Consider the following 22785-nt stretch of genomic DNA (forward strand, 5'->3'; position numbering starts at 1 on the left):
GCTTAGGGAGGATCGATAGGGCCACGTGGGGGGGGCCAGGCAGACACCAGAGTCCCTGGAATGGGCAAAAGCTCCAAATCTCCCTCTTCCAGGTTTCACTAACCTGCACTTCCACCAGGATCTGACGGGACCTGTAAGGTCTTGTGTGGGTGCTGTCACCGCGACTCAGGACGCACAGCAGACCCACCCCTCTGCTGAGCCCAGGGGCCAAGGTCATGTGACCTCCCAGGGATTCAGGGCGCACCCCATCTATTGCCAGGTCGGAGACACAACTTTATTGGCCAACTGCAGACCAGAGCAGGAGGGATGGGGGTAGGACCAGAGGTCAGGCAGACCGCCCCAAGCGAAGAACACGTGAGCACCGCTGGAGCCCAGTGTCAGGTAGGCAGAATGGGGCTGGCCTGAGAGCCTCACGGCCCTGGGGTTCAGCATCACCTGCTCTTCCAAGCAGCCATCCCCAGTCCAGCCAGCATGGAGCAGGAGGAGGGACTCCCCATCACCCCAACTCCCCTGCAAAAGCAAGGGGGCTCAGAGAACACGCAGACTCTGCATGCGACCTGCCAAGGCCGGCTGAGGACTGAGTTCAGACCACTCCCTTCCCCCAGAAGATGCAGCTGGGTCGGCAGGGTGCAGGGCCAGCCATACCTGTTCCAAGTGGCCTAGTAGGCACCGGTTGAGGGATGGGCCCACCAGATCTGCTGATGGTGAATCATTAACTCTCCAGGCCGGCTGGGGCCACAGAATGGGCCAGTGGGGTTCTCGGAGTCAGGGAGCAGCCTTCTTATAGAGCTCAGCAGGAAGCATGTTCTCTGTGTGCTAGGCACACATCCCCTAGAAGCACAGCAGCTCCGCATGCCTGTCCTGAGGGGTTCTCTCCCAACGCGATGTCCCCTTCCAGTCCCACAGCCCTGTCCTTGCAGATCATTCTCCCAGAGGGGCCAGGAAGGGGATACAGAGGTCTGCCATCCTCGGTCTGCTAAAGAGCACCACAGGTGCCCCATGCCCACTTCCTGGGGGATGATCTGCTATCAGCCACATGCCGGCTGCCACCCCCCAGGCAGGACGGGCATTGCCCACACCCCACGGTGTGCTCCTGCCAGCCCTGGGAGGTCAGGCCCCTGCACACAAAGGACCCAAAGACCGCCGGTGACCCCCACATGTCCTGCTGGGCAATGAGGGGGCCACCTTAGCCGGCTCACCATGGCCCACCCAAACACATCACTCTGCACACACCGCGCCCAAACAATGTATTTTTCTCAGTGGCCACCAGGGGGTGTGCGTTGACCGCAGTAAGTTCTAGAGTCCATCTCCCTGGTGCTCGCTCACACAGGAGCCGCGCCTCCAGGCTCAGCAGGTCCATCCGCCTGACGGAGTTGGCCCATGGGCACCAGTGCTGTCGTTCTGTCCGGAGGCCGCTCCCACCAGCGGGGCCCAGATGCTGGGGCCTCACCCAGGTCCCAGGCACCCCTGTCCACCAGTCCTCAGAGCTGGCCTACTCCAGAACCACGGTGCCGCCCACCGCCTCCAGGGCGGCCTTCATCTTCTCCGCCTCGGCCTTGGAGACATTGGCTTTGATTTCCTGGGGCAGGGACTCCACCAGCTTCTTTGCCTGCCACAGAGCAAAGTCAGAAATGGGTCCTGGGGGACTGCAACTGACCTGCCCCAGAAGGAGCCAGTCCCGGTGCCATTCGCACGTTAGGGACAGCTGGGGGGCCCGTGCAGCACGTGGGGCTCACCTGAACGAGGTTTATGCCCTGGATGTAGTTCTTGATCTCCTTGATCAGCTTCACTTTGTCCACGGGCTTTGCCTCTGTCAGGCGGACGGTGAAATGTGTCTGTTCTTTCCGTGTGGGGACGTCGTCTTCTGCCGCCTGGGGAGGGAGCGAGCGGGCACTGGGTAAAGCAGGCACATCTGCTCCCGGGCGGCCCTGTCCTGTAACCCCAGGCCCCAAAGCCAGGCCAGCAAGGCCTGCCGTTCCCACAGGAAGCGAACCACTCAGAGCCTTCCCTCCCTCACACAGCCCCCAGCTGAGACCTGGCTCCCTCGCTGGGAAGGCTGCCGTCTCCTAGAGGCTGTTCTGACTCTGCCTCCCCCCTTGCCACCGGCTCAAGTTCCCTCATCCCACCAAAGCTGGAATGTGGGGGACAGGCAGGGGGCCACCAACAGCTCTTATCCAGCAGCGTGTCAGGGAAACAGCAGTGTTCCCGTCCTCAGCCAAACCCCAATCACTTGTGGGTGACAAAGTGACAGGCAGCTGCACTCCACCTTCACCAAGTGACCCGCGGGGAGGGTGGGAGGAGCCCCTGCTGTCACAGGCGCAGTGGCAGCACCGCCACGGAGGAGCAGGGGCCTCGTGGCCCGGCAGCCTGGGGCAGTCCTGGTTTGGATTTGCCCCCAGGTTGTTAACAGTGTCCTTTCATTCTCAGAAGCGTTCCAGTTCAGACCAGAAATTCCACAGTAATTCTGTCTCTCCTTTTGCCCCAAAGGCTCGGCCTGAATCCTGTCAGCCTGTAAAACTACCAGTTCACAGCAGGTAGGGGGCGGGGCTGATGCCACTGGAACCCTCAGACACGTCTGGGACGTGGGACCCTCTACCGGACCCCTGACCTAGAGGATGCCCACGGAAAGCAGACTGAGGACAGGAGCCAGACTTCACAGACCCAGGGACCAGATGCGACCCACAGACCGTACTTAGACTGGGGTAGACCAACTGCTACGGACTCTGGGACCATCAGCTGATCTGGATATCTGAGCTAGAAAATCACCATTAATGACGTTTGTTGCACACACGGCTCGTGTCTTTATTAAGAAAACACCTCGGTTTTAGAGACATGGACTGGAGCACACAGAGAAAAGACAGACCAGACATGTGCCTTAAGCACCAAGAGAGAAGCGAAGTAAATATGGTGAAACCTTATTGCTATTGGGGCTGGATGATAAGGATACGGGTTGTTCTTTGTACCTGTTGATAACTTTGGAATTCCCCCCCCAACGAAACAAAAACCACAACAAAAGCGTGTGACTTCAGGGCTGCTGGTTTCTTCGTGGAGAACCAAACCTGCCCACTGCCCACCCCTCCGATCTCTGGTTCAGCCATGACCGTGCCCCACGGCTCTCGTGGACGCTGGCCCTCTGCCGCAAACTCTGCTTTCTTCCCATATGCCTCAAATCCCCCCATGGGGTCACCTCCTTCTTGTAGCCTTCTTTGAAGCTGTATCCGTCCCCTTGATCTTCCCTACCTTTCCCCCTGCACTTATGATGTTCTGCTGTGCAACAAAATTTTTCTTCTTCCTCTTGTTTCATTCAACAAGAAGCACGGTCTCCGTGTGGGCAGGGACCTGCATGTCCTTGGCAGGGAAGGGGTCCCAAGCAGGCTGCAGGGGGCCCACAGGGAGAACACACAACTTTGTGGGATGTGTCAGCGGATGCAGGCCCAAGATGAGGGACAATGAGAGAAATGTGGCCACGTGACGTGGTGGCACCCTTCTGTGGGGGCCCCTGGCTTGTGCTCACCTCGGGGGTTGCTGCGGCAGCAGGAGCAGCTCCAGGCACCGTGCCGCCCATCGGCATGAGTCCGACATCCTGGATCTTCAGCGTTTTCTGCAGGGAGAAGGGAGAGCAATCCCAGCAGCTGCCCGCCACGTTCAAACACACCCACACCACAAGCCCCGCGCGGCCCTCGCACTTGGGGAGCGCGCTTCGGACAGTCTGATGCTCCCCACATAGAGCAGAAACAGGGCAGGGGCCCCGGGGTGTGATACCTTCAGAAGCTCGTTGAGATCGGAGATCTCCAGGAGCGTCAGGCTGGCGATGTCCCGGACCAGCTGCTGGATCTTCGGGGGGTACTCCTTGGGCGCGTTATCCAGGGGGGCACCGGCGAGGGCCTCCCCCCTCCGACGGCTGCTGCATCTCATCAGCCGCACAGTGCAGACACGCGGCACCTGTTGCCTAGCCCCCCACCAACACGGCTGTCAGCCGGTGGCCCAGACGGCGGGGGGCGCAGCAGCTCAGGTCTGGCTCCTTGGTTCCAGCCCAGGGTTCTCGGATGCGGGGTCCAGGCGGACCAGGGGGCTCCCGGCCTCCTTAAGTTCTTCCCCGAGTCTCAGAAACCACGCACGGACTTGCAGGTGCGTTAGTTTCCGGGTGGACGCGCTACCTGCCCGCGGGAGCAGGACGGGGACCTGAATGCGTCCGGTCACAAGAAGGCCGCTTCGACGCTGGGGCCCTCGGGCGGCTCGACGCCTACCCGCCGACGGAAGCCCTACCACGGCCTTGGGGCTGCGCGGGAAACCGAGGCCCGTGGAGGGGCAGGGACCTGCGCACGGTCATCTGGAGCCACCCCGAGCACATTCAGCCGCCCGCGAAGGTAGGGAGTGGGCGGAGGGGGGCCCTCGCGACCCCGCACCGCCGCCGGGACCCGCGAGTCGGGGTGGCCTCCCGCCCGCCGTCGCCCCCAACCTGCACCCTCAGTTGCCGGCCGAGGCCCCCGACCTTGCCACCCCGCCAGCCCTCGGAGATACCTGGCGAGACGGAGCGCAGCGCCCTGAAGCCTGAGACACGGCCCCCAAATGGGGCGAGCGGCTGCGGGCAGCATCGGTCCGCGGGCGGGAAGGTCACACGCGGCTCCCCGGGAGGAGGACGCTCTAGCCGCCGGGGCCGCGGAGCATTCGAGGTGCGTGAGGACGCTCTAGCCGCTGGGGCCGCCGAGCATTCGAGCTGCGTGAGGACGCTCTTGCCCACGAGGCCTCCGGGGAAACGGAAAAAAAAGCTAGAGAGGACGCTCTAGCCGCACCTCGTGCCGGCTTCCGCTCGCTCTCTGTGGTTACCCGCAGGGCGACGAGCCGCGCAGGGGAGGCTCGTTGGTGGCGGCTGGGACTTGGGGTCGGGGTCCTGGGGCGGGCCGCTGAGTAGCTGGGGCCCTCTCCTCGCAAGGTGGACGAAGGTCGAGAAGGCCGAGGCTCGGGGAGGCGGTCCCGGCCCCGGAGCAGTCCGGCCAGGGAGGACAGTGCTGTGACCCCTACTCCCCGACACCCGCCGGACCCTCGCGCCGGGCGACCCCGGGTTTCGGCTCCGCTGCGGGGCGGACGTGAGGGTCCCAAGTGACCTTTCTCGACAGGCCCCGAGGTGGGGGCCACGCCCGCAGCCGGGGTCACCTAGCGCCGGGAGCTCCGCTGCCCTCTGGGCAGCCCTCGGCGTCCTCCTCCCCCTAGAGGGCGGCCCTTGGCGCCAGCGCGGGAGTACGTTTTCTCGGGTCACGCCGCCCCGGAGCCGCCGAGCGAGGCCGCGTCCTGGGCCCGCGTGTCTGGGCGGTTGAACTCGGGGTTCTCTGCTGACAACGACCCTAAGGGTTGTGATGGAGCCTGGAAGGGTCGGGGGTTGGGGTCGTGGGCGAGAGGGCTGGCGGTTCACCTGGGAGAAGGGAGCGCGTACGCCCTGACTTCGCATCCAGCCGCCCGAACCGCCCGCCCGAACTCCCGCCGTCCTTCCCTTGCGGCTCCCAAACACTCCGCACGGGTGGGGCGCGGGGGCCTTCAGCCCAGCCCCTCGCCTGCCCTGCTGGTCAGTGTCCTCTCCCAGCCGCTGTTCTGCGAGCCGGCGCGGAGCAGCACTTACCAAATCAGGAAGGCAGAGCTCTCCCGGCCCTGCCTCTGGTCTGAGCTCCGACGGCCTATTAGTAGTCCGCTTCTCCATGGAAGAGCAAATGCTGGGTCACCTAAGAGGTGTTTACGGTGTGCGACACGGTCCGAACTCTGGTTACCAGGGGCTGGGCCTACAGTATCTTAAGGCTTTTTCTTTAAGATTTTATTTATTTGACAGACCACAAGTAGGCAAAGAGGTGGTTGCTGGGGGGTAAGCAGGCTCCCGGCTGAGCAGAGAGCCCGATGCAGGGCTCAATCCCAGGACCCTGGGATCATGACCTGAGCTGAAGGCAGACGCTTTAACCCACTGAGCCACCCAGGTGCCCCTTAAGGCATTTTCTTCCAGACTACAGCTCTGGTGTGGGAGTCACACTCCATCCTTGGGCTCTGCAAGTCTTCAAGGACTCAGGGCAGAGGAGTCATGGGGAGGACTGCTGCTGGGCTCCCCAAGGGCACAGCTCCCAGGGTGGGGGGGGCTGTCTCAGGGAGGGAGCAGGTCTGCAGCTCCTGCCAGAGCAGTGCCCACCCCTGGAGGCTGCCCTGGGGGCAAGGCCTAGCTGGAGCCAGGCCAGCCCCGGACATGTGCCTACTTGCCCCTGTAGAGCTGGACCAGCTGCCCGCCACCTTCCTCCTGAACAGACACTCTGATACTTGTTGAAAGACATTTTATTATCAGTGTTCCATTCCGTCTACTCGGGGCACTGGATGAGATGGCAGCTCAGAAGCAGAGAAGCTGGAGAGAGCCCCCACCCTCCCGTGAAGGCCAAGGAGTGCCCGCGGACTGCAGGGAGCCACGCTGGAGGGCTCTGGGGAGCACACACGCTAGTCGGACCACAGGCTGTGGTGTCCCGGGTGCAGATGGGAGGCCCGGGCTGCACAGGGAGAGGAACCCCACTCTGGCCGGCCCTCACAGGACCTGCCTGACGCACTGGGCTGAAGGCTCCCTCTCGGAGAAGGTCCTTCCCTCCCACCCTCTGAGGCCCAGCCCTGGGGAAAGAAACCCAAGACCAACTCGGGGAGATGGGGAGGAGGATGGGGTCCGGGGGCATGAGTCAGCGGGAGGGGACAGAGGGTGGGGGTGCAGGGCCGCCCCCGCATCAGCAGGGTCACGGCATGGCGGGAAGAGGAAAGCGAGGCAAGAGGACAACGCTAGTTAGAGACGGAGGCATTGGTTCAGAGAACCGTAGTGTTGTTCTGGACGGCGCGCTCCCAGCTGCGGTCAGTCGAACGAGATGAGCTGGGCTTCACTGCCCTGTGCCGGAGGGCCCTGTGCGGGTGGCGGCTGGGCCACTGGGGGTGGCTGTTGGGGTGGTCCCCCGGAAGGCGCCATCTGGGGGGAGGGCACAGGAATCATTCATCCTCCCTCCCCAGACCCTGCCCTTCCCCCGCACTGGCCCCCAGTCTAGCAGCTTTTCTCTAAAACGTTCCACCCTCATCTCAGCCCAGGTGCTCGGTCCCAGCAAAGCCCAGTCCGTGCCAGGCCTGCCTCCTCCCAGCCTGTCGTGGGTTCCCTGTTGTCGTCGGTTCCCTGTTGTCGTCCTGCTCTTGCAGAGACCCCGGGGGTTCCCGACCAGTGTCCACAGGGTTGAGTACGTGCACGGACACTGCGTTGCTGTGTGTGCGCATGCGGGCTGTGTTTCTGTCCTCACTCTGCTGGGCAGCAGTCCGCACCATCTCCTCCTCCTGGGACAGCCCTGCCATCTTCCGCAAGCCAGGCTGGGGGCAGCCTGGGGAGGGGCTCACCTGCTGGTACAGGGGCTGCTGCCCCGCAATGTAGGGCTGCTGTGGGGGCGGCAGAGGCGCGTCCTGGCTGGGGAGGGTGTTCATGAGACTCTGAAAATGAAGCAAACCCCACGTGAAGGCGGCCTGTAGGCCAGTAAAGGTGTTTCTGACTTGAAAATCAAACGCCCACCAGCTAGGAGCCTAAAGGCGGGGAAGGGAGTGGTGGGCAGGAGGGCAGGGCCTGCCCAGTGCTCCCCAGCCCCTTTTCCATGCGGACGCCCCCCACGGGCTCTCACCTGCATGCCATAAGGCTGGTAACCGATAGACACCGACTGACTCCCCATGTAGCCCAGGGCGCCAGATTGTGGAGGCTGGGACATGGCTGGGAGGCTCTGGGGGGCCTGGGAGGCCACGTTCTGTGGAAGGAAGAGTGTGATGGGAGAAGGGCCGCAGGCCCTCGCCGGGAAGGGGAGCAGCCCTGCCCGCCTACCTGATAACCCTGTGTCGGCGTGGGCTGGTAGGACGAGTAGGCTGGGCTGGCGGTGGGCCCGGTGGGGCCCTGGGGGGCCGCCTGTGCACTGGTGGCCCCTGCTGGGTACATGTAGGCGCCCACCATGCCGGGATCTGTGGAGGGAGAGGAGTGAGCTCAGTTCCCTGCAGGGGACTTCTGGAGCCAAGTTCACGTTCACATTGTCACAAAAGGAAACAAAATCAGCAGGAGCAGCAAAGGAGCTCTGGTGCTGAACGCAGTCAGAAGAAACGGACCCAACAGTACAGGTGGGGTGTACCGGCGGCCTGGGAAGGGTGGGGAAATGAACTCTTCCACGAAGACGACAGACCTAGTGAGCCTGGTCAGGTGGGCCTCTGCCCAGGGGCTCAGGCTGGCACTGCTGAAACCACTTTCTGTGCAGCCAGGAATGAACGGAGCAAGGAGCGGGGGGAGCCCCACGCGGCATCTGTACACCCAGGTCTGCCGAGTGGGCCTGGCACGCTGAGCACACCCCTTGCCAGGGCCGGGGCTGCCTCCAGGCTGAGCAGCAGCAACGTGAACATGGAACGTGCGGAGACAGCCCAGGAGCCGCACCCGGGACCGTCTGAGCGACGAGACTGGCTGTGAACTTTGAATAAGACGGATCCACATGGATGGGAATGACCAAGACAAAAGAGAGGTGCCTCCTCACGGCGGAAAGACGACTGGCAGGAGGGGACCGAGATGAGATCACTGGCTGACAAACGTTACAACAGCCTTGGACACGACGGAGACACTAAAACTAGCAGGGACAACTTCGGAGGAACAAGGACGCAAGCCCATCTCCACTGAGCTGCTAACTGCCACGGGATGGCCGGGCCCCGGGGGGGAGGAGCCCGGACAGGCTGCCTGCACACCTCACAGCCAGCGCCGGCTGCACCTTCCTGCTCAGCACTCCAGAGCCCAGAACGCCAGCCAAACCCCGGCCACAAGACCAGACACAACCCACCGCAGGGTGGCCTGCAAGACAGCAGACCGATGCTCTTTGAGAAGTCCGTGTCATGAACACAGAGGCAGAGTAAGAACATTCTAGATCAGAGATGAAAAGCAGCCAAACCGTTAAAGGCAACAGCCATGGGGTTTCCTATGAGCACAAGGAGCGTTCCCCAGACTGTGTGGGAGAGCAGAACCCGACCCTGGATGAGCTCGCACCACCGCCTCCGCGGCTCTCGACCTGGCCTCTGTGCCCAGGCCACAACGGAGCGCCCCGCGTTTAGGAAATGCACGCTGACAGCGCTGGCGGCGAAGGGCGTCGAGCCCACCACCCAGTCTAAAAAGGTTCAGGAGAAAAGTCCACGTGTGCCTGTACACGCGTGCACGTAGGAAGACACAGAGCAACGTAACACAACGTTAAGGTCTGGGAAATCTAGAAAACCCTTTGTACCATTTTTCTGGAAAACTGAAACCAGAGCAAATCAAGAACAAAGGGGGAAACGGTAGCGGTCTGGCACGCATCTTGGCCGGTGGGCACCTGCCCCGGCCCCATTACCTGCGGCGGCTCCAGGCATGCTGGGGTAGGGGGTGGTGGCGGCGGCGGCCGGCTGGCTCATGTACACTGTGTGCATGGGGGAGCCCTCCACGGAGCCCGCGGGGCTGAAGGTGCCCGGGAAGCTTGTCGGACCCGAGGGCTGGTACAGCACACCCCCGGCCGCGGGCATGGCCTGGAGCTGGGGACAGAGAGAGGCGGTCAGAGCGGCCCCGGGCAGCGGCAGGAGCCCCCAGCTAGGGGCAGGGCAGCACGTGTCTGGGGGCCGTGAAGGGGCGAAGTGGGCGGGGGGGTGCCACGTGCCTGGGCGTAGGGCAGGGAGAAGGCGGGCATCTGGGCGCGCATCTGGACGGTCTGCTTCTGCTGCTCTAGGCGCAGCTGCCGCTCCTGCTCCTGCTCCCGCAGCCGCTGCACGGCCAGCTGCCGCTGCACCTCCAGGTACTCCTGCGGGCCACGGGCCAGCCGTCAGCGCGGTCCCTGAGCTTGCCCCTCCCAGCGGGGCTGGACACCCCACCTGCTTTTTCTGCCGCATGATCTCCAGCTTCTGGGCCAGCTGGATCTGGCGCTGGCGCTCGGCCTCCTCGGCCGCCCGGCGAAGCTTCTCCCGGTGCTCCTCCCGCAGGGCGCTCAGCGCCCCCCGGGCATCGCGGATCTGCGCCAGCTTGTCCTGCAGCCCCTCGTAGTAGACTGCGGGGAGAGGGCCGCGCCGCGAGTGTGTGGGCGGGAGGGGAGTGCCCACAGCCCAGCACCAGGCTGTGGCCCCCAGGCCAAGCGCCTCACCCTCGCCCGGCCAAGCGCCTATGCGCGGGGCACCACTGGCCTCTGGTGTCCCAAGGTCAGGGCCCGGCCGGGATTCTTCCTGGAGTGGACGGTGCTACGCTCGCCGGGCCACCTCCCACCGCTGGGACCACCTCCCGCGTTGCCCACGGCCCAGAGACCCGCTCTCAAGAAGCTGCTGTCGCGGAGGGTTCCCACCCAAGGACCCGTCCCCACGGCCACTGCGTGCGGCCGGCACAGAGCGCTCCCGTGACACCACGCCGAGGGGGCCCCCGGGAGGTGGTGACACCTACGCCGGCGCTCGTCTAGCTGGTTGAGCAGCTCCAGCAGCTGGGGGTGCATGCCGTTGATGGACTGGAAGAGGGACAGCACAGCCGAGTCGTTGGTGATGCTGCGGCCTCGCACGTGGTTGCTCTTCACGCGGTTGACGAAGGTGGTGACGGCGTTCTGCAGGGCTTTCAGGAACTGTGCGTGGCTCTCCTCCGACTCCCCGTTCTGGTACTGCTGCTGGGGACACATGGCGGGCTCTCGCGGAGCTGCCTCCCAACCCCAGGCACGGGGGCCCCATCCCCCCAGGGGTGCTGCGAGAGGACCCCGTTAGCACACACACCCTTTGACAAACGCAAACACTGAGACCCAAGGAGGCTCAGCTCGTGCTCTGGGGCGTGGCGCTGGCCCTGGACGGAGCTGGCTGGAGTTCCCGTGGCCTGGCTTGCAGCCCCTCTGCCCCTGCCCCGAGCAGGGCCTGCCTCTCTCGAGGAGAACCCGGTCTCTTCACCCAGGGACCAACAGAGCCCAGAAGCTCCAGGACAGAGCAAGGACTCAGCTGGGTAGTTCCGGGCCGCCCTAGAATATTCTGATCCCTTCCAGGCAGTAAGTGGCCACGTTCTGGGTTCCATCGAGAGCTCTGGGTTGGAATGGCTTGCCCCTGAGAGGTCACTGTGGGCAGGACTCGGCCCTGTCAGGAGAGGGTGCCCGTGTGCGGCCTGTGAGGGAGCCACAGCTTACCTCGCCAAAGGGGCCGCTGGACGGAGCTACGGGTTGAGCATCTGTCTCCGGGAGGGGAGTCTGGAAGAAGGCAGAGGGGGTGAGGGGTCCGTTGGCCTGTCGCAGGGCACCCCCCACCCAGCCCAGGACTGTGGGCCCGGAGCGCTGAGCGTCGCCCACCTCCAGCGCGCTGGCAGGGACGGCGTGGCCCTCTGCAGGCGGGGCGGCCGGCTCCGTCAGGGGCGCGGACGGGGTCGGGCTCTTACGGGCCTCCTCCTGCTTCTTCTCCCAGTAGTTCCGGTTGAGGTACCGGGCGAGCTGTGCACACAACGAGTGTCACCCCCAAGGGCCGGGGGCGGCAGGGGAGGGCACTGCATGTGGGGGCGCCCTCACCTCAGGGTCGATGTCCTCAGCCAGCGGCGCCGACGAGGTCTGGGGGGAGACAGGCCAGAGCAGCCATGACCCACGGGCTCCAACACATTCCCAGCTCCTCCCAGGCTGTCGCTTGGGAGGCTGGGATGCCACCACGGTGACAGTAGACCCCAGGCACCGGCTGGTCCGTCCGAGGGGCCCCCAAGGGCTCTGTGACTGAATAAGGCGCCGGGCAGTAACCTCCCCAGCCTTCCCAGCAACGACAGCGCTGTTTGTGCGCCCTCTCACCTGGCCCCACCCAGAGCCCCACAGAGCTTGCCCAGACTTCCTGAACCTTCTATCCCACCTGCCACCCACCCCTATTCAAAGAGGGTGGCGAGGCCAGAAAAAGGCCACCTTCGACCCCAGGGTTTGCCGCCTCCTCTCACTCTGGGGAGGTCCTCAGTCTTCCCAGTGTCCTCCTCCCCCACAGGGAACCCCCGACCAGGCGCGCAGGGCTGGTGAGGGCCAGGCTGGACCTCGACCCTCCCTGGCTTGATCAGACCATCCTCTCTGGGGCGGCCGTCCCAGTCTCGCACGGAAGCGCGGCCCAGCGTGCGGCGCTCACCACGGGCGAAGAGTACAGGCTGCTGGCAGGGGGCGCCGACGAGGCCACCGGCGCCGGCTCTGCCTTAGGGTACGTGGCAGCGGCGTAAGCCGACTTCTGTCTCTGTGGGAGAGACAGGAAGGGTCCCGGTGCAGGTGGGCCAACCCCATTCTCCTCTGCCTTCCCCAAACACCCAGGGACACCCCTCCCCCGGCGCCCCCGCACCGGGGGAGCCCCGCTGCGGCTCACCATCCTCTCCTTCTCCTCGGCCTCCGACTGCGACAGAGCCAGGGCCAGCTGCAGCTCCTCCTCCTCCTGCAGCGCCGTCTCGTCCCGCTTGGGGGGCAGCTGGGGACACACAGGCTGGTGAGCGGGGCCCAGGAGTGAGGCACCCCCAGGGACCCGCGGCCAGTACCTGGGACTGCTGGGACAGGGGGCTGGTCAGGTACTCCGGAGGCAGCTCCGTCGTGGACGAGGCCTTTCCTTCTGCTTTCCTGGAGGAGAGACGACACTGGGTGGCTGAGCACCACTCCCCGGCCCCCAGCAAGCCCACAGAACGACAGCAGGGCCACGGGCAATGCTCTGGAGAAAAACTGCTGTGTCAAACCAGCTGTGTCGCCTCTGGGACACGGGACCCCGGCCTAAGCCCCAGGCCCCTTTCCTGGAAATGAGGTTCAAACGCAGGAAAAGAACTTTCCAAGAGAGCGGCCTGCCTGCAGGCACCAGCTAACCAAGGAAGGAGATCCCATCGCTGATGCTGGGAGACGGACAGCACGTGCCCCCGGGACGGCTGCATGGAGAGCAACAGCCTCATTCTGGGATCACACAGGGAGTGCACAACCTGACTCCAACCACGACACCCCAGACCCAAACCAAGGGGGCACCACACCAGCCCAGGCCCTTGAGAGATGCACATGTCAGCACAAAGAGGCTGCGAGCAGACCTGCGTCACAGAAGCGGAGCCGCCGCGACGGCCACCTGCATGTGCTGGGGGCCCGGGTGGGCCTGACGGGGACAAAACTAGCACAGGACCTGACTGGGACCGGTCACTCTCAGAGCTTCAGGATGGACACGACACGTGGGAACACCCGAGCAGATGGGGAAGGGAGACCGCGCCGTTAACCAAGGAACCTGGGAGGAGCCCATGCCCCGTGGGGTCGGCTTCCCGTGCCCGTATCTTTTCCCTGTTTGACGTCCAAGCTACTAAGCTACAAAGCAGACCAACTGACAGACAAACCCAAGTCAGGACAAGCAGCCCGGCCCCCGGGCACCTGGCAAGGACTCACTTGTTCAGCTGCTCGTAGCAGGGCTCGCACACACGCACCTCCTTCTCGATGCCAAACTTAGGGATGGTCGAGTACTTAGACGAGCACTTGCCACAGAAGATCTGGCCGCACGCCCGGCAGTGGTGCTGTGACATAGGGCGGGTCAGGGTGCGGCCTGGGGCTGGGCCGCTGACCCCTGGCACCCACCCCAGCCACTGCTGCCCGCCACACGGGGTGTCAGCCCGGGCCTGCCAGGGTGGGCAGAGGACAGAGACCACCCAGACCCTAGAGAAATGGCATGTTTCCAGGCTCTCAACTGCAGCCACCGTTTGGGGGAAAAGAAGTCAAATTAAAAAGAAAAGTTCGTAAGAATCATGCACAAGTTAGGCCGGGAGAGAAGAGGCTTTGCTGATGGTGGCCCAGGGAGTTTGCTCAGATGCCCCTGCCTCGGCCTTCACCATCACGGTCAGTGCCTCAGAAGGGAGAAGAACGGCGGCTCAAGGCCCAGAGCACACAGGTGGTGAGCCGCAGGAGGCTGGAAGGGGTCATGGGCCCAGGAAACACACGCCCGAGCCTCCCGCAGCCCCAAGCCTGCCGCACTCCTGTCCCCTGGGGGACACAGCTGTGTGCAAGCTTCGTTGCACAGACCATCGGACTCGGGGCCCCTGGTGGCCCTGCTCACCACAGAGCTAGGGGCTGGATCTGCTCCACGCCCCACAGGGTCACAGCCAAGAGAAAAAGGACCCGAAGTAGCTCCAGTGGCCTCGCGGGGACAGCGAGGGGTGTGGGGTCAGCCCTGGGGCGGGCACACTCACCTTGCGGGTCACCACCCCGAACTGCACTCTACAGCGGTGGCACTCCTCGGCGTCCACCCAGTCAGGGGCCTGGCAGGGGCAGGGGTGGGGTGGGGGACAGGCGGACTCAGGATCGCACGGGCCCCCGTCCTGGCCAAGACCCCATGTGGGCTCAGGGGCTGAGGGCTCAGTCTGTGAGGCCGGAACCCACCCCAGAGGGTGCTCCTCTGTACAGGCGTGAGCGCGGACTCCCCGCGGCTGGGGGGCAGTATCCGCCCAACCCACAAGAGCCCTCCCGCCGAGCTGTGATCCAAACAGAGCCCCCGGAGGCGCTGCTGCCCGGCCCACGCGTGTTGTTTCTGAGACAAAACGGCAGCTCACCCACTGACGTTCCCCCCACCAACAAGCCGGGACCTCGGGACCTCACTTCTGCTTCCTCAAAGCAGCTGAACTCCTGGGGCGCCCGGCTGGCTTAGTTGGAAGAGCGCGGGGCTCTCGAGCTCAGAGTCACGAGTTTGAGCCCACATTGGGTGCAGGGATTACTTAGATAAAAAAAAAAAGAGAGAGAGAGACAGCCAATTCCTAGATACCCAGCACCCCGGAACTCACTCTCTCTGCAGCAAACATAGCATCGCTCTCCTTGAACTCTGGGAAGACGTGTCCTGGAGAAAGGAGACCGTGGTCACCGCCAGTGCCACCCTGGCACGTGAGGCCCTGACAGCCTCAGTTGGCCTTGCCCGGTCTGCCCCAAGACCTTCAGGAGCCATGTCCTAGCTCCGGGCACCCACCTCCCCAAGAAGACCTACAAGAGGAGGCCCAGAGCCCCTGGGCAGCAAGTGCAGTGACCCGGCCCCAGGCGAGGGCGCCTGGCTGTGTGAGGCCACCCCGTCCCAGGGCTTGGGGCCTGGCCTTACTCGCAGCACATCGAGGCCTCACAGATCTTCCCTGAACCTCCTGTCCATCTCCCAGCCCCACACTCCAGCTCCCTGTACCTCTCAAGACTCTTAAAATAGACGCCCAAGCTTTTTCTGGAGCCACAGACCCCTCAAGGATGCCATAAAGTTTTGGGCTGTCTCCCCAGAAAAGTGAATGCAAGCATTCCCCCACCACCCCGTGCCCGGGATTCAGGGCCTGAGACCAGCTCACAGACGCAGACAGGACCCTCATCACAGTCTCCACAGAGTCCTCCTCGCTCGTAGCCACCAAACGCTACCCCTGCTCCATGCCTTACTTCAGGGCGTCCGCACAGGTGGGGGCCGCCCTCGTCCCAACTCACTGCCCAGTGCGAGCACTATCCACGGCCCTCCTTGCCAAGCCCCAGCAGACCTGCGTGGCCGCTGCAGCAGCTGGGAGGAGCGCAGACGCGGCCCTGAGAAGGTCCCCCGGCTGTCACAGCCCCGCAACAGCCCTCCCAGGATTTCCCGCCCTTCTCAGGGCACCCCGGCTCCTGCCTGAGCCACTCTTGTGGGCTGACCCCTCCTGCACCTTGTCCCCTGTCTGCGAGGGCCCCGGGGCCTGGGAAGCGAGTACTCCACGGGATGCTGGCTTGTTTACACGTTCAGGTCTGGCACGCCAGAGGCCTGCTCTCCAGGACTTCTCCCACCCCTCGTGCTAAGTCAGCCTCCAAAGGCCAGGGCCCCTGGCTCCGCTTCCTTCCTAGGACCCAACGCTCAGGAAGTAGCTCCTCGGCTCAATCTACTCACTTGGCTGTGGTCCACCACATGCCCCTGCCCTGCCCCAACCGGGCGTGAGATCAGGAAACGTAGGGGCTCCAGACCCCAGAGCCCACCGCCACCGGTCACACACTGTGGTGCTGTCCCCCTGCCCTGCACGGGGTGCACACAGCCTTCCTTGGCTCTGCCTGGGGTAGAGCAGCCCCTCTGCTCATCAGAGGTGGCGTGCCGAGCCTGGGACCCGACAGACCTCGCCCCACACACCTTCCACCTTCATGATCTGGTACGTGTCCTGGACCACCTTGTACTTGGGCTCGTTCCGGAAGGCGTGCGCCCAGGCCTGGATCAGACACAGAATCTTGTTTCGGACGTTTACTTCCACCTGCCTCTGCGCAGAAAAGAAGAAGGACAGAGCGGACGGTGGCAGGAGACATGAGCCCCAGCGACGCCTGTGTGAGAAGTGGCAGGAAGACTGCGCCACTCTGAGTGTGCGGGGAGGCAGAGGCAGGGACGGTGCCGTGCCCTGCATGGGACACTGGGGCCAGGTATGGACCCACTCCCTAGGCCCAGCCCTCCACCATGAAGCCCCGTCCCCAAGGACAAACTCATCACAGCGCTGTGCCCACTCAGGGCCTGACTCTTCCTTAATGCCCTGGGTAAAGCTGGGGAGTCCCCGAAGCCTGGCTCCCCAGGCCCACTACCCTATAACCACCTGCTTCTTCCTGTCCTGCCCCTAGGAGCTTGGCTGTTAGGAGCCCGAGTCTGAAAACCAGTGTGGCTCCCAGAAATGCCAGGCTCCACCAGGCAGTGCCCACCAGCCCCGCACTAAGGAAGCAGATGTGAAGCCGACCGCCTCTCCTCTGCTCGCGGCCAGCCTGGGGGGTGGGGGGGGGCACCCCAGGAGCTGCCCCACGCGCAGAGCCACCACTTCCGCCAGCTGAGCACACCATCGGTCACGTTCCTAGAGCTCTCCAGGGGACGCTCAGGAACACGGCAGCAGAAAGCCGCTCCTGGGGATGCCAACCACATTCACCCACTAGGTTTCTAGTGATTCCTTGTAATCTGCACCTGTCAGTAGGTCCCTTTCCTACCGGGACCCTCCCTTTCTCCACAGGGGCACTAACGGGCTCAGACCAACCCTTCTGCTCTTTCAGCCACAGCAAGGACTGGCTGGGTCACTAGTTGGGGCCCAGCTCAGGTCCCAGATGGGATCTCGGCCACGTGAGGCCACGGGCACCCATATGGGCCAGGAAGCGGAAGCCCTGCCCACCAACGGTAGTAGAGACAGTGTCCGGGGTATGCTCTTTGGCCACTGCCCCTGTCACCTCACCCCTGTGGGACACGTGCACCCCGTACTGCCCGCTCTGTCACACAACCCGCCACTGTCACCACCCACATCACAATCCCTGCAGGTGGGCAGCGGCGGCCTGTGGGGCCATGGGCGGTGGCCTGTGCGCATTCTCTCTTGCTGCTCTGGAGACCCGTCCCTCCCCTACAAATGGAAAGCGTGAGACCCACTTCCAAGGTGTCTCTGCTGTGCCGCGTCCCCTAACCTCCCAGTATAGACACGTCAGACACGCACACCGCCCTGCTTGGAATCTGGGTGGGACCCCCCCAGGCGCCATCTGGGGCTCCCCCAGGCCTCTGCCCGCACGCCGCGCTCACAGCCGCACGCGCACACACCACACAGCTCCTTCTCCCCCGCCTCCTCCACCGCCCAGTGAGGATCCGAGCCCTGCCCCTGGGAAGACGCTCCTGATCCCCCCCCAGGAAGAGCGGGGTCTCTCCTGCGTCCCCAGACACAGCGGCCACGTGCGCTTCCAGTAAAGCCCCAACGTCATCAAGCTGGGGGTCCCCCGGTGCGGGGACCAGCAACGCTCGCCTTCCTGTCCCCGGTTCTGCCTGGCCCCGCCGCTGCCCCCGGTGCTGGCCGAGCCCCAGAGGCACGGGCGCGGCCTCGGGTAAGCGGGCGCCCCGCGCCGCCAGGGCCCACCTTCAGCAGCTCCTTCAGCTCCTCCATCGTCTGCTTGTTGGCTACCTCGTCGTGGACCGTCTGGCCGCAGTTCTTCACCACAGACTCCATGACCTGGGGCACCCGAGGGACGGCAGGCTCGAGCCACCGCTTGGGCCAGGGACAGCTGCCTCGGACAGGCCCACCCCCCAGGAAGACAGGCCCCTCGGGCGACTGAGCCCACCAGAAGAGTCCCCGGGGCAGCTCGAGTCAGGCGGTAAGCGACGCTACACGTGCTCCTTCTGACTCAGTTTCGTACCCCCGGGGCAGAGGTGAGAATCCACCTTAGTGCCCTACGTCTGCCAGCTTCAGGTGGGGCGGGCAAGGCACTGCCCTCCGTCAGGGCCGCTCTGACCTGCCCTCACGCCCCAGGCAGACGGGTGAGGCCCCAGGGTCAAGCGGTCCCTGCCCTCTAGAGACTGGGGCGGCGACTCTGGAGGGGGCCAGCATGCGGGGGTCAAGTTACCTCCAGGGCGTACAAGGCCACGTGAGGATTCTTGTCGTTGACTTTCTTTTTGATGGAACTCACGGCATATTTGGCTCTGAAAGAGGGTGTTGGTAAAAGAGAAGAAAGAAAAGAAAAACCACCTTAGAAGCTAAGTTGAAAAAACCTCCCATCCTCTGATCTTCAAAATCCCCAAGCAAATGTCAAGCACCTGCAGGCAGTACAGAGAAAACCCTTCCCTTGTCCCCAGATCCCCAAAACCCCACCGTGGAGACCACACGATTCTCCACCTAAGGCCTGGCGTCCTCGACATCCACCACGGCAGGACGCGGCGGGATCGCTGAGCATCAGCGCGTACCAAGGGAGCCGGGAGCACCGTGCTGCCGCCCCTCCTGCTTCTGAGCAGGCACAGACCCTCCTCACTTACTGTGTGTCCCCCTGGCGGATGAGGTCACAGATCTGGAGGATGGACTCCCAGTCGGTCTCCAGCAGAAGCTGGCTGGTGGCTTTGTCTACGGCAAAATCACACCGTCACCGGGGCTTATCCTCTGTGATTCCCTGGCCGGCCCCACCGCTCAGCAACAGAGAGAAAGAACCACCTGCTTCCCATTTAAAACATTTAGACGGAATGGAAAACCACGTGAAGAGCCTCTTGACGCCCAATAATCATGAGTGCTCTCCTTCCAAGGAACAAGGCAAACAGCTTAGGAAACGCTACCAGCACGCCTGCTGCAAACACTTCCGTGATCCCAGAGTTCTCACACCGCCTCCTGAGCACCGTCCTATCTCCACTGTCTTTACCCACAAACACGATGAAGCCAAGAACGGAGGTCACTGCCTGAAGTCACCCCGCTTGCCAGTCTGAGCCAGGCTTTCACACGACACTCCGCCGCCTCAAGCCCCAGTGCCCCGCTTTCCCCACGTTGAACCTGCCCGATGAGATCGGAGCTGGGGCCAGGATGGAGCCAGGACTGGCCTCCGGGAAGTATTTTTCCGCTAACACCTGTACGCTCTGCCCATCACAGCTGCCTCACGCGCACACACACTCTGCTCCCCCTGCCCTGCTGCTCTCCTCCCTGGACACGGGGGGCGGGGCGGGGGATGGCTAATAAGGTGCGTGCACACACAGCTCTGATCCGATAGTGACTTCTGGACTGAGCTTTGGAGGGCTGAACCACCCCTCAGCCTGCACGTTCTCAGAACAAGAAAGGTGCCTCATCTGAGGTCTCCTCCAAGGCCACGTCCAAGGAAAAACGCAGGCTCTGGCCCACTGCCGAGCACCCAGGACACCCACCCCAACAGAGCCCACCCAGTTTCACGTGCCCCCAAACATCTATTTCCTTTGGCTAAAACTGATGACCTTCAAGATGTTCAGAAAGGATCGGCTGTCCACCCCTGACAGAGGCCTCCCGGGAGCCCAGCGGGGACAGACAGGGCTGGCCTGCCTCCCAGGGAAACAGCGCTCTAAAAGCGCGGCAGGTCCCGGGAGGACACTACCGGCTCCACCCTTCGGAGCCCGAGGTTTGGGGCACCCTCGGTTCCCCTGCAACCTAGGATCTGGGAGGAGGGGTCTATCGGACTTGGTCGCACGTTTCCGTGACTCAGGACTCGTGGCCCGCTCAGTCAGATGCCCGAGGGCCCCGGGACCGATCATTTCCCCGGGGCCCTGACCGCCCCTGCCCAGGAGCGGAGCCCCGAGCACAGTCGCCGCGAGCGCGGGCCCGGCCTCCTCCGCGGATCCTCACACACTCGGGTCGCAGCCCGCGCGCCCAGCGCCCTGGATGGCCGGGTCCCCGCACCGCCGGCGCGCCCACCCACACCCCGGGGGCCCGGGTCGCTCGGCGGCTGTCCCCGGGCTCCGCTCCCGGGATGCTCTCCAGCCTCGAGGGGCGGAGGCCGCGTTACCTAGGAGACGCTCGAAGGTGCCGCTGCCGCGCCCCATGGCGACCCTGGACCCCGACCCGACGCCGCTGCGCTCTCCTCTGCGAACTGGCGCGCCCCCGACTTCCGCTTCCGCCTTTCCCTCGGGCGCGCGCACACGCGCGTCACCAGGGCGGGCCGCCGCGAGCCGCGAGCTGCCAGCCGGGAGCCGCGAGGAGGCGGGCTTTCCTATTGGCCCCAGACGCAGTGCGCCGATTGAGCGCCGAGAACCAATGAACAGCTCGGACGTGAGGCTAGCCAATGAGAGCGGGGTGGAGGGCGGGACTTGTGCCGAGCTACGGGGGCCGGCTGGGGTCGGGGGCCGCGATGTGTCTGCTGCTGGGGCCCTCGGGCGTCGGGAAGACGCTGTTGGTGAAAAGGCTGCTGACTATCCTTCCGGGGCCGGCGGGCGCGGGGCCGGGCGGCTGGTGCGGGCGTCGGGTGCTCCCGGGGGCGCGGGGATGGGGCCCGGGGGCGGGGGGCGGCTGCCGCCCGCCTTCCCCTCCCGGCTCGGGATCCTTGACTGCCCGCACAGCTGAGCTCCGGGGATGGAAAGGGCGACCTGGGCGACCCGCCGCCGACGCGGCCCACGGTAGGCGTCCGCGCGCTAACGCGGCTGTCGCGGAGTGGGGCGTCCTGCCTCCCCGGGCAGGGCTGCGGCGTACGTGGGTGGGCGCATGGCGGGGCCCCGAGCGCCGGCCCCGCGCCCCTGGTCGCACTGCTTTCCCTGCGCGCCCCAGAGGCGACCCGCACGGATGGGGGTCGGAGCTGTGGCCGCAGCCCGCTCTGGGGCTTCGGGCCTGGACCTCTGGAGGGCGCTTCGGCCTTGCTGGCTGGGGGCTGTGCTCCAGGGTCTCGGCTCTCGAGAACGGGCACCGTGGGGTTCGGATCCGCGTGGAGGGCGGCGCGCGCTCCTCCCCAGGAGTTCCCAGTGGGGAAGCGCTTGTGTCCGTCGTGCTCCGGGGTTTTTCCACAGGTGGGCACCGACCTGACGGACATCGTGGTGCCGAGAAGGATCACCGTTCGGGAGCTGGGGGGCTGCATGGGACCCATCTGGCCCAGCTACTACGGAAGTTGCCGTTGTCTCCTGGTAGGTCACGACCCCCAGAACTTGTTCAGCCACGGGCCGGTGCTGGACCGCACTCCCCACCCGCTGGAGTTTGGGTTCCCGGCAGTTGTGCTGGTCGCCGGCTTCCTTTTGGAAATCCGGCTGGACCCCTAGCGCCCTGTCCCAGAGGTGACCTGTCAGCCCACTTGGAGCTTGCCGGCAGCAGGGTTCCTTCTCTGCCGGGAACGAGCTTGCTCTCTGCACCGCTCCCCTGCCTGTGTTCTGTGTGCTTGATCTCTACATGCCCCGTCCCACCCTAGCAAGGCCTGTGCCCCAGATCCCTGGGCCCTGCCTGGGAGAACCGATGCCACATAAGTAGAGAGAGTCCCGTACGGGCGGAAACAAGTGGCCACGGGTCACTCTCGGGCAGCTCGTTTCTCTTTACCTCCACTGACCCCAGAGCCCTGTTTAAAGTCCTTTTGGTTTTCTGAGCCAGATTATGACGCTCAAGGAAGGGGATTCGGGAAGGACTGTCTCCCTCATGGGGTGGCCCCCGTCTGCATTTTTTCGTCCCTAGTTCGTGATGGACGCCGCTAACCCCACTCAGCTGTCTGCGTCCTGCGTGCAGCTCCTGGGTCTCCTTTCTGCAGAAGGACTCGCAGAGGCATCAGTCTTGATACTCTTCAATAAGATGTACGGGTCTGTCATCCTGGAGAGCGTTGGGGTGCCCCCATGAGGAGGTCCCTCGGAGCGTAGCCAGGAGGGTGGCTCATGGAGGGGGCGTTTAGCGGGGGTTGGGATGGGCCTGGGTAGCTCACCTGGACAGGGCGCTTCTTCTGCTCTAGTGATCTGCCCTGTTACATGACCGTGGAGGAGATGAAGTCCTTGATGAGGCTCCCAGACATCATTGCTTCCGCCAGGCAGAACGTCAGCACGGTGGAGATCAGCGCCCGCAGGGGCACTGGCTTGCCGGCAGTGCTGCGCTGGCTCCAGGACGCCCACAGAGCCGACGGCTGACCCGCTGCCAGGAGTAGCGCCACTGGCCGGCCCTGGGGAGGAGGCTGAGAACAGCTCTGCTTGGCCTCCGGCAATCTGTTCTTAAAGGGACAGGATGGCCCCACAGAAGCCTAGGGGATGGGCTTCTGGCCCGAGTTGTAGTGCTGTGTAAACGGAGGAACCCCGGTTCCAGAAACTCTAGACAGCTGGCCTCTGAAAGAGATCGTCCCCAGGGCTGGAAGGCGGACAGGGTGTCCTATGCCCGTGCTGGGCTGACGCTACCGGGGTGGATTCCCTTTCCCAGAGGTGTCTGGACTGCACAGCCCCACAGACACGGTCTCTTAATGTGGTACAGGCTGTACCTGCTGAGTCTGTGACAGACTGACAACACGACCCCCACTGTACGAGGCTGTCGTCAGGAAGATCTGAGTGTACAGTCAGAACGAGAATGGGTTTTCACTGGTTCATTTGCTCAGTGCATGGTCGGTCGTCGCGGAGGAGGGCCTAGTGGTCCTGCAGGTAGGCGAGGGTGGG

At 64.3% G+C, this 22785-nt stretch overlaps 3 protein-coding genes across 5 annotated transcripts; 1 reads left to right on the forward strand and 2 right to left on the reverse strand.

The window, feature by feature from the left end:
• Nucleotides 1–1230: 1230 nt before the first annotated feature.
• MRPL12 (mitochondrial ribosomal protein L12) lies at nucleotides 1231–5181 on the reverse strand. Its single transcript, XM_047708693.1, has 5 exons — nucleotides 4522–5181; nucleotides 3763–3949; nucleotides 3515–3601; nucleotides 1737–1871; nucleotides 1231–1609 (listed from the first exon to the last, which is right to left on the reverse strand). The coding sequence occupies exons 1-5, from the start codon at nucleotides 4593–4595 to the stop codon at nucleotides 1493–1495; spliced, it is 600 nt and encodes a 199-aa protein (XP_047564649.1). The 5' UTR covers nucleotides 4596–5181; the 3' UTR covers nucleotides 1231–1492.
• A 1107-nt stretch (nucleotides 5182–6288) lies between these two features.
• On the reverse strand, nucleotides 6289–20348 carry HGS (hepatocyte growth factor-regulated tyrosine kinase substrate). 2 transcript variants are annotated; one of them, XM_047708680.1, is made up of 22 exons: nucleotides 20193–20348; nucleotides 18715–18799; nucleotides 18309–18384; nucleotides 17825–17917; nucleotides 16096–16219; nucleotides 14768–14820; nucleotides 14180–14248; nucleotides 13386–13510; nucleotides 12515–12593; nucleotides 12349–12447; nucleotides 12121–12222; nucleotides 11535–11573; nucleotides 11322–11459; nucleotides 11163–11222; nucleotides 10448–10658; nucleotides 9892–10064; nucleotides 9681–9821; nucleotides 9381–9558; nucleotides 7853–7986; nucleotides 7659–7778; nucleotides 7384–7473; nucleotides 6289–6970 (listed from the first exon to the last, which is right to left on the reverse strand). In XM_047708680.1, the coding sequence occupies exons 1-22, from the start codon at nucleotides 20227–20229 to the stop codon at nucleotides 6860–6862; spliced, it is 2337 nt and encodes a 778-aa protein (XP_047564636.1). In that variant the 5' UTR covers nucleotides 20230–20348; the 3' UTR covers nucleotides 6289–6859. The 2 variants fall into 2 exon arrangements, with proteins under 2 accessions (XP_047564636.1, XP_047564635.1); XM_047708679.1 differs by having other exon boundaries at nucleotides 10448–10661.
• Nucleotides 20349–20503: 155 nt separating this feature from the next.
• ARL16 (ADP ribosylation factor like GTPase 16) lies at nucleotides 20504–22700 on the forward strand. Of its 2 annotated transcripts, none has more exons than XM_047708708.1 (5): nucleotides 20504–20595; nucleotides 20741–20799; nucleotides 21184–21297; nucleotides 21833–21954; nucleotides 22101–22700. In XM_047708708.1, the coding sequence occupies exons 1-5, from the start codon at nucleotides 20535–20537 to the stop codon at nucleotides 22270–22272; spliced, it is 528 nt and encodes a 175-aa protein (XP_047564664.1). In that variant the 5' UTR covers nucleotides 20504–20534; the 3' UTR covers nucleotides 22273–22700. The 2 variants fall into 2 exon arrangements, with proteins under 2 accessions (XP_047564664.1, XP_047564665.1); XM_047708709.1 differs by having other exon boundaries at nucleotides 21833–21948.
• The last annotated feature ends 85 nt before the right edge of the window (nucleotides 22701–22785 follow it).

The sequence above is a fragment of the Lutra lutra genome, chromosome 16, assembly GCF_902655055.1.
Source record: "Lutra lutra chromosome 16, mLutLut1.2, whole genome shotgun sequence".
Taxonomy (NCBI): Eukaryota; Metazoa; Chordata; class Mammalia; order Carnivora; family Mustelidae; genus Lutra; species Lutra lutra.